Source organism: Pyxicephalus adspersus, chromosome 2 (assembly GCF_032062135.1).
Source record: "Pyxicephalus adspersus chromosome 2, UCB_Pads_2.0, whole genome shotgun sequence".
Taxonomy (NCBI): domain Eukaryota; kingdom Metazoa; phylum Chordata; class Amphibia; order Anura; family Pyxicephalidae; genus Pyxicephalus; species Pyxicephalus adspersus.
Window position 1 is genome coordinate 3594050 of NC_092859.1, and position 16298 is coordinate 3610347.

The 16298-nt window shown below is 44.8% G+C and overlaps 1 protein-coding gene across 1 annotated transcript; it reads right to left on the bottom strand.

The window, feature by feature from the left end:
* Positions 1-4112: 4112 nt before the first annotated feature.
* Positions 4113-14844, bottom strand: LOC140322699 (profilin-1-like). Its single transcript, XM_072399270.1, has 3 exons — positions 14624-14844; positions 4496-4688; positions 4113-4419 (listed from the first exon to the last, which is right to left on the bottom strand). The coding sequence occupies exons 1-3, from the start codon at positions 14750-14752 to the stop codon at positions 4322-4324; spliced, it is 420 nt and encodes a 139-aa protein (XP_072255371.1). The 5' UTR covers positions 14753-14844; the 3' UTR covers positions 4113-4321.
* Positions 14845-16298: the final 1454 nt, after the last annotated feature.

Below are 16298 nucleotides of genomic sequence, written 5' to 3' on the forward strand. Positions count from 1 at the left end.
AATCCTCCTAGAGTCAAAGTCATACCCACCAAATCCTCCAATAACCCTAATGAACTTGGAAGGCTAACGAAGAAGAAAAGTGGTGCAGTTGGTCTAGTAGATGGCAGCTCCACCTGGACACTGAATAGAAGGTAAATGAAGAACCACCCATAATGCGTGGCATTATCACAGAGCTGAAGATGTTGCTGGACCCAGGACAGCAACATACAGGGCAATTTCTGAATTTTACAGTCAACCAAGCTGAGACAACTGCCCTACCACACCAAGGGTCGTCGTGTCACAGACAGGTCCTAGAGAAACCTCTGGAGAACAGAGAGCAAATACTACGAAGCAGACAGAGGAGACACAACCTTACTCTGAGATAACTTGTACCATGATGGTGCTATGGGTGATTGGCACCACTGGGAATTGCCCATGTAGATCATCGTAGGGAAACAGAAGAGGTGAGCTCTAGAAACTCTCCTTCATGTATGCTACCCTCTACTGGAGGTCATCCCAGAGGAGCAAGCCCCATGTACCTCTTCCTGTGCCTACAAATCATCCAAACCAGGAGCTGCAGCACCCAAGATACATTAGTCCACTTGGACTGGATGCCTGGCACTATTTGTTGAGTTACCTAAGCTTGGCCCAACCCAAGGATAAATGTTCCTACACTGCCACTGCAATAGTCACAAGGAATGGGAATTTGTATCCAGGGGCTGTTGAGTTCCAGTCAGTGCACCAAGGGAGTACAGTAAGCCACAACTTAGCACTGTCCCCCCCTTCAGTGTGGGCCCCGGGCCCCTGCCTCTTGTACTATGAGGTGACTGGACTACAAAGTGCCCTCTATGGGGAGAAAGGTAACCAACAACTATAGCTGAGCCTCCTGATGTGCATACGAAACAAACCAACCAGTTTGGAGTAAGGCCTTTGGATTTGGGTTGAGTTTCCTATTCCAATTATAGGAAGACCCTATGTTCTATGCTGCAAGATAACTTGGGAAATACCAGATGACCCTACCAGTAATGCAATGTAAATATCCGTGCATTAAACTCACAATGTTAACAGCTTTTCCAGCCAACTACAGAACACCTGCCTAAGTAATAAGGAGAGCATTCCTGGTCCAATTCAGAACAGTCAAGGGTAAAAAGGGTTTTCCTTCACAGAAGAGTGGGACAGGATTGTTACCCTATTAAAAAGGCTTTATATAGTGCCAACATATTACACAGCGCTGTACATTAAACAGGGGTTGCAAATGACACAGATACAGATAGTGACACAGGAGAGGACCCTGCCCCGAAGAGCTTACAATCTAAGAGGTGGGGGAAGTATTACACAATAGGGGGGGGATATGGAATGGTGGAAAGTAGTGAGGGTTTAGAAGACAGAAGATGGGTAGATAAGGTTGAAGCGTTAGGTTTTAAGCTCTTTTAAATGTGCAGAAGGTAGGAGCAACCGAATAGGATGAGGAAGGCCATTCCAGAGAGTCGGGGCAGCTCTAGAGAAGTCTTGGAGCCGTGCGTGTGATGAGGTTATGAGTGAGGAAGTCATTAGTAAGTCATTGGTGGAGCGGAGAGAGCGGCAGGGGGAGTATTTTTGTACCAGGTCAGAAAGGTAAGTGAGACAAGAACTGTGGAGGGATTTGAAGGCAAAGCACAATTACAAGAGAAAAGGAAAAGGAGGGGGGGCTGGGGAAAACTAATGCAGCCACATCTATGGAATAAGCTGCAATTTATTACAATTTTTTGGTTTGGATCAATGCTACATTTTGGAAGCTGGTGATTATTCATTCTCCTCACTTGAACTTTATATATTCATTTGAATAGGAATGGTTACCAATTTACAATTATTAGCAAAGCAGTGGAGGACTGGTGACTGACCAATGCAAATGTACTATGAATGGAATTCCCTTAATGGGGCAAGAAACCACTATAGCATCACCCCACTATGGACTAAAGCCAGAGAATGATGCATTTTGGGATGAGATAACAGGGAAGGTTATCTGTTGGAGACTTTTGATCTGCAGAGCTGACACCAATATACGGTATGATATATCCTTTAGATACCAGAGAGGGGTATTAGCCATGACCGGGTGTAAAACAACGACCCACAAGCTTTCAATTCCCACCGGGTCTGCATCCTTGTGCAATCTGTACGCTCCCCCGTGCTTTTATGGACGTTCCCCTTTCCTCTTACCATGCAGATGGTATGATTGGCGTCCATGGAGAAGCAGATTGTGAAAACAGGAGGCATTACGTGAGCATTTAAAAAAAAAAAAAACAAAGCTCCTACAAGACATTCCAGGCCTGTGTATTCCTAGCAGTTGTCAGTGAAAGGACCCGAAAATGAATATTGATGACCTGTTCACAAATGCAGCTCCTTGTGGTGCACGGGCCACTGGTTAGGACTTTTTCTTCTGAAAATTTTCTATTTATAAGCTCAGCAACTCCCACACTCAGGGCTCTATTTATAAAGCTGCAGTATGGCTTTACCTGCGTTTAACAAAAACCCACATACACTAAAAAAGCACAGCTGCGTGCCATACAAATGGGCACAGAACACCCACATGCTACTGCAGAGCCATTCAAAATGATTGTCACATGACCTGCCATGTAATTGGCCTAATCAGAGTAACCCCGCAGGTCACCATGTACTAAACTGCAGTCTATGCTTGGGATACAATTGCAGCAAAATAGAATTTTATTATTTGCACTATCAAGGATATTCTGGACACCAGGACAAAAGATGAAAACCTATGCAGCCCATGTGGGCCACAAAAGTGGCAGCTGTTCACACCAGAGACAACCTACACAGAATACCACCCACTATATATCAAAAATATCCTTAACATGAATTAAAACAGCTATTACCCCTAGAAAAATTAAGGTGAGTCCAACAACAAAGCAGGGCTGGTTATAGGTGTGTTAATGAGGCTGATGTGGGTATTAGTGGTATGTGGGCCGAGAATACAGCAGATGCTCCCCCATAACAGGTAGGTGTACGGATGTAATACAAAGATACCCAACATTGAACACACATCCTCTGCATTGAGGTTAGAAGAGATCATTGGATCCTGCAAGGACATAGAATTAGGCTTAAGTAGTGGGTATAAAATGGGCAGAGTGTACATAGGGCATTGTGTTACTGAGGGCACAATGTGTTGTAGTATAAGTAGCACAGGACAGTTTTATATATATATTAGGGCAAGGAACTTTTATGAAACCTAACTTGGGGATATTGTTGGTATGGGGGGGCTACATGCACCAGCCACGACCATTTTATTCCATCCCTTATGGGATCTTAACTTTACCCATACGTCACTACACCTTCCTTATGTCACTTGGCTGGAGAAAATAAAAACAAACCAAAAAACCCCCAATAAGAAACCAGAGACAAAAGTTTGGTAGCTGATTTAAAACAAGAAGTCCTTATGCACCGCCATCTTAAGAGGGCCAAGTTTGGATAATCCCCTGATCATGTGCCACCCCACAACATCCCCCATACAAATGTATAGCCATGCTCTCCCCAGGTGCTTTCAGCCGGACGCACCACCTGGCATTCCTTCCTCTAACCCCTTCCATTTATAGGAACCTTTGGGTGAAGATTCCTTTATATTCTGAGGGACTTCATTGCGTTTTTTGGATACATGTGACAATCAAGCTGGAACCCCTTTTGTTTCTATGAGTGGGCAAAGCCAATGCAGGCTGAATACCATTGACAGCACTGTTACAGCCTAAATGACCTGGACAACTGCAGTTTTATTACAAGATAAGCAGCACTGTCATAGGAAAAGGAAAATAGCTATAGGTGAAATAAGGAACAGCTCAAAGCAGCTGCTGTGTGGTTCATAATAGAACACAATATATGCCAATCAAGCTTGAAGTTATGTCAGACATAGCTATTGGCACTGCAGTCCGATTACCTGTGTTCTCCCCGGCCCGTTATAGCTGGGCGCACCACTCGGCTGTTTTGAGGTGGCTACTGAAAAGTCATGATACATAGGCTGCCACCCACAAAACAAATTCTGGGTTCAGCACTGCAGCCCTTAGCAAAATAAATGTTTACTATAAGACCTCCTCCTGGCACACAGACCACCATCAATCCCATAAATAAGTCACAAGCCACAAAAAAGGTAGAGCATATCTTTTTTTATTCTTAAATCAGATATAAATCTTTTCTTGGAAAAAATTCTTTTCATTCTGGTGTATGGGGCAGCAAAAAACTTAAACGATAAAAAAACAAAATTGAGGGAAGGGGGAGGAAATGGAGGGGGTTGAGCGGGTGACAAATCAGGTGGTTGGTCCAAGGTTGGCAGCTGGAACAGGCAACTGGAGAGGCAGCATTAATACCCTACACCCCTCAGGTACTTTATTGTGTCAAAACATTTTTGGCTCAACTGTCCGCCGTGAATGCCATTTCCTCCTTTGAGAATGACGATTGCTGAGGGAGACAAGAAATGTTAGAATCGAGCCATACACACAAGGAAAATGATGATTTTGTCTTACGAGAAGCTTACCTTGATTCGTTCTGACCATGTGAATGTTAAAGGTGGTTCCTCCGTCTGAGGATTTTGTCCTGGCATCTAAGCATTGTTGACTATCTTCATTCCAGAGGTCCCTGAGCACGCTGCATTTCACACCTCCAAGCACGATGCCATTGATAAATAACTGGTTGCGATCTTTGGAAATTAAAGGGGTAATTTCTTGTGCCTGGGAAAGAAAACATGATCAGTAAACAAAACTGCAAATTATGGTCTCACATAAATTGTCCTGCAGCAGGAAGGATAAGAAATGAAAGATTGATAGATGATTTAGATTGAAATAGATTGATGATTTGGCTCAGTTAGGGAGGACAAGTTTATTTTACAAGATGTGTCACAGGCCTCATGGTATCCAGGAGCATGCATTAGTTTTGCAGTAAAACTTTATACCATGCACACATCTAAACACAAGTCAATGCCAGCCTGGCACCATAATTGGCACCATGAGGATGAGATCGCCACCCTAGCAAGAATTAACCTCATTGCATGCCCTGGCACAGAATTTTTTATCATCTAGGACACCTGGGATCAGTTCATGCTTGCCTAGACGTCATGGCAAAGCTTTGAGCAAGCCAAATCAGGAAGAGCCCAATTCTACATCCAGGCCAAGGTGCATCTGAAAAACTCAACCCGCCCACAGATTTTTGACTAAAGCTTAAGGCAGTGACCACCTATTATCTCCGTATCAAAGCCCAATTTGCCAGGATATCCCATGCTCCCTGTATGCACAAGCATTACACTTCTAGGACGGTCATTCTCCCAATTCCCAGAAGCACTTTGTAGGAGCTGTAAGAAGTTCCAGGAAGTGAGCAATAAAGATTAGAGAAAGGTGCTTTCCACAAAAATGTTGTTCTGAATGAGCAAACAACAACGTTTACTTAAATCCTTCAGACATCATGCACATATTGGAAACCAACTCAATGGTAACCTTCATGTTTCCCTTACAATACCTCCACAAAATGTGGGAAATGATCATTTATAGCTCCCACAAGTTGGAATGGCTCACCCCACTGTGCATAGGTGTCACACAAACATTAACTCAGTGTTGTCCCTTTAAGCTGGGCACAGCACCTGGCACTTTACAGTTACCATACGGCTGTTTTTGGGTGGCAACTGAAAAGTTGGTCACAATATAAGGGCTACGACCCACCTACAACTCCCGCTCATTCAGCATAACAAGGGAGGATACATGGAATTTTTATAGATCACATGAACAGTTGCAATGTGTTGCTTAACCAGGTTTTGCACTGGCATACAATTATATAGTTCAGGTTTGGCAAACTCTGGCCTTTAGGGCAGATACGGCCTAGCCGGTAGTTTGCCTCGGCCTAGCAACATTAGGAACTACCGGAGCTGGAGCCGCCAGAGCTCAGGTGCCGCCACCTTGCTGTGGTTCTCCTATTTACTGAGGCAGGCCTGATACTTTTGCCGCCGCGGTAAATAGGGAACACTCCCTGAAGGTAAATCCCTCCTCCGCAATGCATACAGAAGAGAGGGATTTCACTTCAGGGGGGTGATCCCTGAAGGAGGATGGAGCCATTAGGGTGGGACTCACGAGTCCAGCTTAGTGTCCTCCTGCCCATAACTAAGATTGCCTAGTGGCCATAAAAGTTTGCCGACTGGACAAAAAATTTTTTAGATAAAAGCTGCCGCCCCCCCAATACTAAATTCTTACAATGGGATTAAACTGATTTGTAGGTGACTGTTGTAGAAAACCCAAGAGAAAAGACATGGAAGCCATCACTAGTATACCCGCTCCTAATACCAATACTGGAAGTTTGGTAACAGCATAAGATAAGAGTTATGTGCAAAGCAGCATTCATTTCCCCCCCCAAATATAGCTTTTCTGCATGCCATGTCTGGATGGATTCTCATCTATAGATCTTGCCTGGTTGGGTTTCTGCCATTACTTCTGAATCACTGACCCAGAATTACAGCAGCTTGGTATTTAGCCAAATTATGGCACCACTTGTTATTTCAGATGAAAGACCAAAGCTACCAAGGTCTTTATCCAGGGAATTAGCATTGCTAAATGCTACCTTACATCTGGTATGGTAAATATATATCACCCTGCTGATTGTGTGTAATGTAAATATATATTATATACACACACACACACACACACTAGTGATCATACCCAAGCTGTTGGGTGTTCAGTGGATGAAAACCATTCAGCTTGCATTGGTCATGAACTGATGCAGAGTTTTTAATCTCATCACCAACCAATGAGCTACAAAGACCCTAAATAAAAATAAAACATTGCTAGAAGGATTTAGGTGAATGTTGCATTCAGCATCTACAAATGGAGCTGAAGTTTGCTAATCTCACAGGTCTGCATAGACATGACCTGAACAACCAGCAGATAGTCTAGTCTTTCCAGTGGTCGGCCAAACCAATGATCGCAGCGGTTGACTGCACAGAAACCGTCACATCCTCCGAAGTGTTAAGTACGAGACGTGACCATGTAAGGCGTTGAGGAGTGATCGTGCTGAAAATTCATTTCCTGAGCAGAGCGAGCGGAAACTTTGCATGAAACGTGCTACAAGTTTTACCATCTCTGCCTAAACATCGAGGTATGGACAAATTAAGCATTCTGTTGACTGGGATGCCAATTTTCTACCAGCTGAAAATTTAGGCTGTGCATGTTCAAATGACTGAATGAGGTGCTGTACATACAGAGCCTCTGCTCTATAGAGCAAAATGAAAGCAGCACCCCATTGTGCCCTCTCCTTTATTTGTATTATGGTGAATGACAAGCGCTGTACACCCCAGATTCTTATCCATAATCTGCCCGGAGACGATTATCTGACGTGTGTATGCAGCAAGTTTTGTGGGTTAATGCTACTCCCTCATACCTTTAGGAAAGTGGTGCCTGTCCTGTCAGGTTTCAGGAATGTGGAGCATGTGAACGGCCCCTACAGGGCTTCCAGCAAGCTGCTCCCTGCAAGATAAGGCAAAGGCCCTTCTGCAAACAGAAGAAATCTGCATAGTAGTGGTGATCAGATAAAAGTCTGAAACTTGAGTCTGGCCTTGAGGGCTTCTGATATTAGCTCAGCAGCGAAAGTTATGAGCAACTGGGCAATGAAGGGCAGGGCTGCAGGATGCGACAACACCTGTCTATAGGTCCGAGGTTCTATCAGATGTCTGAGCAGCCATATCAATTAATCGTCTTGTAATTTAGACCCAGAGAAGCCCATTAGGTGATGACTTCATAGGGCTGTACAGTAAGAAATGGTTCAGATCCATTTCAGCCTGTGTATGCTTGCTCCTAGCAAAGGTGAGAATATAGCAAACTATCAAGCCCGAGCTTCTGATTGCAAATTTAGACAACCAGTTCCAGAATTTTTTTTTTTTTTTGGGTGCAGCGTTCTTCCGAGCCCCTTTTAGCTGGGCATGCCACCCAGCACTTTTCAATAACCACCCGGGTGTTTTTGGGTGCTAACTGAAGAGTTGGGTCACAATACAGAGGCTGCAACCCGCCTACAATTTCTTCTCACCCAGCTTAAAAAAAAATTCTGGAATTAACACTGGGGTGGTAAGAAATTGTAGGAGAATGGTAGCCTCTAATATGACCCACCTAAAAAACAGGCGGGTGGTCACTGAAAAATGCCAGGTGGTGCACCCAGCTAAAGGGGTTGGAGAGAATACTGCACATCACCAAATTAAAGCAAGCATGGATGTTAGTGTTGCAGAGAGGTGGGAAGATCCTCCAGGACACCAAGTGACCAACAATAGGATCGGGGGGGGGGGGTCCATCTGAAAATGCTTTGAGTGTATTAGAAGGAAGGCGTCTCTTTTTATTGCCAGGGCTTCTACCTGAAACCTCAAAAGTCTTACTAGAATTTGTTAAATTGTAGCCAATTTTGAGCAACCCCAAGCTACAGAAGGAAACCTTAGCCAAACCTTTGAAATGCTGGCATTTGGGTTTCAATGATGTGTGCAGCAAATGAATCCTTTCATCTGCATGTGGGTCCAATCCTTACAGTGTCCTCCCCAGGCCCATTTTAGCTGGGTGCACCACCTGGCACTTTTTAGCCCCCACCCTGCTGTTTTTGGGTGGTTATGGAAGCTTTTGCTCACAAAGGTGCTGCCACTCCCCTACAATTTCTTCCCACCCGGCTTAAAAAAAAATTTCTGGGTTGAGCACTGCCTTACATTTACACTTGTCCCTAAAGTTACTGAAGTCACACTTTGGAAGCAGCAGAACTGTCCGTTTCCTTTATTTTTTTACAACTTCAGGTGAGGGATAAATGGACATATTCCTACCGTCTCACAGGGTAGATTTATCAATTTTCCATGCATACCCAAATAACCTCAGAAGAGGAATAAGTAAAATTAAAAGACTACACGCGTGAACAGCAAAGTGAAAATTCATTCTTTCAGAATACAAGTTGATTTTCATACATGTGAGGTGCAACTTCACCAAGACAAGACACGGAGGTTATTAGTGAAGTTTCAGTTAAATTTTGTTGTAGATGTTTGTTTTGTGAACCAAGAGCCTTCTAGATGTCCCAGAACAATGAGCAGGGTGAAATGGGAAACAAGTTGTAGCATCTGATTACCCTCCTGGCTACAAAAGTGTGGCAGGGTGTGCACACAGGGTCAATGGATAAATAGAATTACAAATTAGGCAGAATCTGGCACATTAGGATGGATGGGTGGTAACACCTCCAGGCTACAGATTCTACAAGCAGCTTTAATAGTCACAAAAACAATGGGAACCAAGTTTGCGTTGAAAAGCCCAACTTCCCTTGATGGGATCTTCTACTCCCTCTCCCTCATTTTAGGTTGTGCTATGGGGTAAAACTTAGTCCAGCTTCCGGGATTCCAATTATAGTTGAAATTCCTTGGTTTTGGAGGTGCACAGGTGTCAAACTTTTATTAAGTACAAATCCTATAGCCTTTTGGATGACATGGGGAAAGGTCAGAATGCTTATTGGGTGCCAATATCAGACTCCATTTGATCTTTGCATGACATTTACTAAATGGAGGGAAACTTTGTAACAGCTATAAAAAAGGATTTTTCCTCCTGTTGCTATCTTTGCTTCTGGTATGGATAAAAGATTGTCCTAGGACAGACCAGAAATCCTGGCCACCCTTTGACTTCAATCTTTCCATGTATTGCAAGGGAATCGGCCACCATTTGACCTTTTTAACATGGGGTAACCTTGAAATATTGCTGGGCTTCCCCAAACATTGAACATTATTGCTGTTATATTATCATACATGTCTGGCCATTGGTAAGAATGTCACCCTTAGATAGCCAGAGATCACTTAGACTCAAGCAATCTTCGGGTTCCAGATTCCTGGTTAGGAAACCTTGATCTAGAGCATGACTAGAAAGACTAGAAGTCATTAGGGCGTAAAGGGTTAACAGTATTCAAATTCAGGCAAGGATTTCCTGGAATTTTTGCAGCCCAGTATACAAAGTCTTACTGCCGCCATTACGGGTAATTTACAGGAACAGAAATGAGTAGCGGTTTTGCACAAGGCAATTCCTGCAGCTATTCTTATAAAACCTTTAAGTTCCTCTTTTTGGCGTTTTTTTACCTACTAACCGGGCTGTGTGCAGTTATCCTTTTTAGGTAAAGCCTCTAAATTGAGCTAGTTGCGTAACGGCACAAAGATATGAGATTACATACAAACATTGCAGAGTCATCCAGGCATGGGAGGGGGTGGTGGCAGCAGCAATTGTTTTACAATGCCATGTCCTGCTATAGAACGTTCACTTTCTAAGATATGAGCGGAGTCCTGCAGACAAAACAGCTGCAGCGCACTCATCACTGGAGACTTCGGCAGACAATTGGTCCTTCTGTATAAATAAGCTGCAAGCAGATCGAGAAGTTTCCTTTTTCGGCTGAAAAATCAAGGTTTTAGTCAGGCCCTTTTCTCCTCCCTTTGCAAGGAGGGGCCTGGCAAACTCATCCATTTTGTTCTAACAGGAAGTGAAGCAGAGATGATTCATATGCAGCCTGCAGAGGTAGGAGAGGTGCTGTGTCAGACATCTGGAGTGTTTACCATAGGGGCCGCAAAATCACATCAACCTTAAACTGCAGCTTCACATTGTTAAAGGATCAGTCACCAAAATGTCAACCTACTCTGAGATTAAGCATTTAAGGTGGCCCTGGTCTATACCAGAAGCTGATAAAATTTAGGCCAAGGAGGTTTTTAGCCACACATTTACACCTTATGGTAGATTTCCCTTCCAAAAGCGATAAAGATTTTACACCTCTTTGGTGCTGGCGATACCACCTTATGGGTTCGGACTTCCTTCAACTCCTGCACTTAGCAGTTTTTTATACCGTCACATGTACACCAAGCCGCACGTCATACACCCCTCTCGTCCCAATTATCAAGGCTTTCGTGATTGGCAAGGCATAGAGAGTCTGGTGCCGTAGGTGCATGGATCTCCCCGGCCCCTTTTAGGTGGGCGCACTACCCGGCTTTCTTCAGTAACCCTTCATCTGTTTTAGGGTGCGTCCTGATGAGTTGGGTGGCAGTCCCTGCATTATGATCCCACCTACAACTTTTTCCCACCCAAACGGTGTATTAGGCCTGCCTGGAACATAAAGCTCTTACTGTTCAATGGCCACTGTGTAAAAATGATTTTAAGTATAAAGGATGCACACAGGAATCCGTTATCCTAAGTCAAAAGCACAACTGCACCTAGAGCCCCACTACCGCCAGCAGCAAACTTTTTGCATTTGAAACCGACATATATTTAATATCTGTATAAGGAGAGCAAACCCTGGCCATTGAATGGTAGGGCTCAGGATCTTTGTGCCACACGTGCAAGTAGAAGCACCAAGCTTATACTTTGTGACACCTCAATGCAAACCTAACACGGACCGAAGGCCAAGCCTCTTTTAAAGGAGGAAGGCCAATAATGTAAAGCCAAGTTCTGCATTGTGAAAACCCTACCATGCAAAGCCAATATGAAGGGAGTCAATGCATCTGCAATGAAACCTGTGGTGCCTTATTACAATACACATTGGTGTGAGTCCTGCACAAGGTGCAACCAGCAGTGATGAGCCTTTTGCTTGTTCATGATTATTAAAATGCCAGTTTGACCTCCATTAATGTAATGGCCCCTTAGGGCTTCAGCTAAAAGGGAAGCAAGTTGGCCATTGCATGTTAATTTCTAGGCCTTTACAGAATTCTGCACAGTGTTGCAGCCCGTTCTGTAATGACGTGTTTGCTTACCAGCTGGTCAGATGTTACATAATTCCGCTGCGCTAAATTTGCAAGGCAGATGGAAGCCAATTATCACATTTGCATGTTTTACACCAGATACCTCTATTGGTACCAACAGGCGCCTTCCATCCTCTACAGACTGTTTGAATATGGCCATGCAAAGTTTTCTAGCTTGTCATGCAGGAACTTTATAAGCAGGGCCACCAAGAAGCCGCTAAAAGTCATCTCTAGCGGGGTTGAGAAACCCATTTGCTTTCTGCACCGTTCCTGGACTTTTGTCATCTTAGCGATGGCCTTCTACCCCGACCTCCAACTGACAGCAGGAAAGTTTCAGCTGCAGAATACAGAGACTGAAGGTCACAGCTGTCAGACTTAACTGTGCTGGGGAGGGAAGAACATTTGATTGTAAGGCTAGACAGGCTGGATAATATTTTATAATTACTACACACGTCATGTATACAGGCCGCTGATGGACTCTCGTCATTACATTTTGTTATCATGATACGTTTAAAAAACCGTGGAAGCGCCCCGCCTCTTTATAGCTGGGCGCACCACCCAGCACTTTTCAGCAATGACTGATGAATTGGGTCACAATACAGGGGCTGCCACCCGCCTATATTTTCTTCCAATACAGCTTAAAAATAATTTGTGTTGCACTTCACAGCATTTGCTAGGTTAGACTTCCTATTCCTATCCAGGAAGGGATGCCAAGTATATGATGTAGGGTGGAGAAACAACTTTGCCCTACTTGGTCAGCATACAGATGTGTTCTATAGCATGGTGACCCCATGTACAAGTCACGAACCAAGTTACAGAAAGATTCACAGGCCCCAACCCACAGCTATAGGTTACACAAAGAATGCAGCACAGCTCATATTATAAGAGAAGACGCTTCATACCGATCTGGCAAAGCTCCAACACATACCACAGAGATGTAGATTCTAATCGGTAAAGGATACAGCTTAAGTTATGAAACCCAGAGCTGAGACAAGCAGTTTTCACAATCACCAAATGTAACTTGGATATTTGTGTTTTATGTATAGAATATATTTATATTACATATATATATATATATATATATAATACAAGGAAATGGCCACAGAACACCCCAACTCATATATTGGATGGGCAAGGAGCTGTATGTTCTATAGATACAATGTATCAGCCACACAAGGAATCTCACTGGATACAATGTATCAGCTACAGAGGAAACTTTGATACATTGTATCAGAGAAAATCACTCCAGGGCTGGGGAATGGTGCCAGTGGGGCTTATAGAGGGGTATGAGGTATACACATGGTGGGGGCATATAGAGGGGTATGAGGTATACACATGGTGGGGGCATATAGAGGGGTATGAGGTATACACATGGCGATTATACCAGTGGGGCTTATAGAGGGGTACAAGGTATACACATGGCAGTGATACCAGTGGGGCATATAGAGGGGTATGAGGTATAGACATGGCGAGGATACTGGTGGGGCATATAGAGGGGTACAAGGTATACACATGGTGATTATACCAGTGGGGCATATAGAGGGGTACAAGGTATACACATGGCGGTGATACCAGTGGGGCATATAGAGGGGTACAAGGTATACACATGGTGATTATACCAGTGGGGCATATAGAGGGGTGTTCTCTATTCATACATAGAATGTGGAGGCACAAGAGATCTATACATAGTCAGAAGTTAGTGTTACCTCCTGGTGGGGTAGGAATACATGAGGGTATTCTATGGAATGAATCCAGCACATGGGGTATATATGGTAATACATTACAAAGACATACAGAACAATACAGCAAGCCACACATCATATACATTATGTATAGGGGAACATAACTCTAGGGCCCTGGGGTAATGTAAAGGGGGGGGGGTAAATACCCAGCCCCCATATAATGTATAGAGGAGGCGATGCAGCAGAATACAGACAATATATAACACATCTATATAATACAGCAGGATATTATAACACCTATAGGATGGGGAACCCCGCAGGACACATGAGGGGAATATAGGGCATCTATAGGGTACAAAGATAATCTATAGATTTAGGATCACAGGGAAGACCCCCTGTATGAGGAACGGAGGAGACTACAGGACATGTATATAGCAGAACATATAGGGGCAATAAATCTAAAGGGGTGGGGTACATAAGGGGTATATCCTAATACTGGAGGTGGGCAGTAGAGGAGCCTATTAGCCCCTGTACAATAGATGGTGGCATATAAGGAGACACCCCAGGGGGTATGTTAGTTATGGGGCCACATAGAATGGGGTACATAAAGCAGAGGGGCTATTAGATATAATACAGTTACAGGGCAATAGAAGAGTTCATTGGGGCACTATATGAAAGTTTTAGGCAGTTATGGGGCAATAGAGGAGCCCGTTAGCCCCTGTGCACTGGGTGGGGGTACATAAGTAACCAAATAAGTTTCTATAGCAATGGGGCAATAGTAACACTTATAGGGCCCTGTAGAGTGGATGGCACATAGATAATGCCCCTACAGGAAGGGGTAACAGGGGGGGGGGGCAGGGGAGGATACTTCAGGCCATGCATATAGCAGGAGGGGGTAACATCCTTTGGGATATTTTAGCTATAGGGGCAATAACGGAGCTGATAAGACTACTGTAGAACGGATGGGGCAGATAGATGACCCCCTATAGGATATATTAATTCTATAGAGGGGCTATACAGAAGGTTATGGGCCCCATAGAATGGACAGGGGGTAGATAGATGGGGCAGTAAGGGAGCTTTTCAGCCCCTGCAGAACACATGGGGCAGATAATAGAAGCTATAAGGTGTCACTTATTAGGGGGCATTAGAGGAGCCTAGTTGCCCCTGTAGAAGAGATGGAGGGGGTATATCAATGGCACCCCCCCGGAGGGGCCCCGGGGAGATAACGTACCGTGACACTGCAGAGGTTCCCGGAGCTGTGACCGGCCCACACACCGTGAGGGGGGCTCAGAGACAGAATAACGGCGTCCGTGCACACAGTGCCGTCCACGAAGTTGTTAATGTAGTCATTCCAGGACATGGCGGCGGTATCGGCGGGTGATCCACAGACGGGTGAGCGGGTGAGAAGGGAAGAGAGAGGCGCCTCGTGCTCCTGGAGGGGTGCGCGCGCAGAATCCTCTCCCGCCGGCCCCGCCCTTTATAAAGCGCCCCCTGACACGGGGGCGGGATCCGTCACAGCCAATGGCAGTGGGCGGGGTTTCTGTCTTCTGGCCTGTGAGCAGAAAAGGTGGGGGGTGGGGGCGTGGCCGAGGCTCGCTGCTGAGCAGAGCGTGCTGCCGGGCAGGGCGCGGCCTTGCGGCAAGTACGCGTGCGCGAGATAAACCTTGGCGGATGTGGCGGCTGGAACACGCATGCGTATAAGCCTGCTTCAGACGTCAAGCTTGACGCATGCGTGATGGTGGCAACACGTCATGGTGTGTAGATTGCTGCATATTCATATATGTAAATGATTATACAAAGGAAGAATTCCTATAGGTTTTGTCCATTGCAAACCTTCCAGCCCCCATCACATCCCTTCTCTCTATGTAGTTTGGACATCCAGCGGTAGACATTTTCCCCACCATTGCTCCTTGGCATTACTACCCACCAACCACCTACCAACCTTTCTGACTAATCCCGGGGCAGGTATTATATATTAGGATATATAATTATATATTGGGCCCCTCATCACAGAGACCCCACCAATAGGAAGATATTATTGGGGGTTTATTCCTCCATCATCCACCAATCACATACATGCCCCCCCCACCTTTCACCTTTTCATTTTCTGCTCATATACAGAAGTCTAATTTTACACTTTGACACTTCTCTGTCACTTCCTTCCCCTGGGGAGCCACGGGGCCCATTCATCCATATATGGTGCTGTGTGCTCATGTGTACCGGAACCTCCGCGGTCACCCCCCCACATCACAATTTTCACAACTTTATCGCCTTTGTGCTGACAGATTCCTCCATTTATTCACACCACAAAGAGGACCTGTCATATCAAAAGTGATCATTATACCTGTGATTACCGCATCTATTTCAGGAATGGAAAGTTTTATATACAAAGGATCGTCGCTGGAAGCCAGCGTAGGATTACTGAAACTGCAGATGTTTGGAGGAGTTGGAGAGATATGGGGGTATTCCTTGTAGACCCCGGGAGCCCTGAAAGACTTCGGCTGCTACTTAGGAACTCTTAGTCACCCCCTGCGTCATCCCACCATGCAATGTATTGTCCCCTGTAGGTTCGTTGGATCACCCAGGTTCTCCCATGATAGTCTATCTTCACCAGTCTTGGAGAGCTTTAATAAAATAGTCCGATGTGTACATACCAATGCACAGAAATGGGCAGAAAGTGGTGAGACCAACCAAATCTATTGACCATGGCCACAATAAAATGAGGAATTCGTCATCGGGAGTGCAATGTCACTGTATGGAACTCCCTATGATTGCTTGTTCCAGGAAGGCCATACAAATCTCTGCAACCGCCATTTTCAAATTTTCTCTTCACCCGAAAAACTGTTTTCCTCATCAAACTTCTGTTTTAATTAGAGGAAGCTTCTGTCTGCTGTGAAAATGGAAGA

Excerpts from the sequence above, each read along its gene's own strand:
- LOC140322699 (XM_072399270.1), bottom strand. The coding sequence starts at position 14,752 with ATGTCCTGGAATGACTACATTAACAACTTCGTGGACGGCACTGTGTGC. Across the intron at positions 4,689-14,623 it reads GGAACCTCTGCAGTGTCACG|GCACAAGAAATTACCCCTTT; the intron begins GTACGTTATCTC and ends TTTCTTTCCCAG. Across the intron at positions 4,420-4,495 it reads CATGGTCAGAACGAATCAAG|CAATCGTCATTCTCAAAGGA; the intron begins GTAAGCTTCTCG and ends TGTCTCCCTCAG.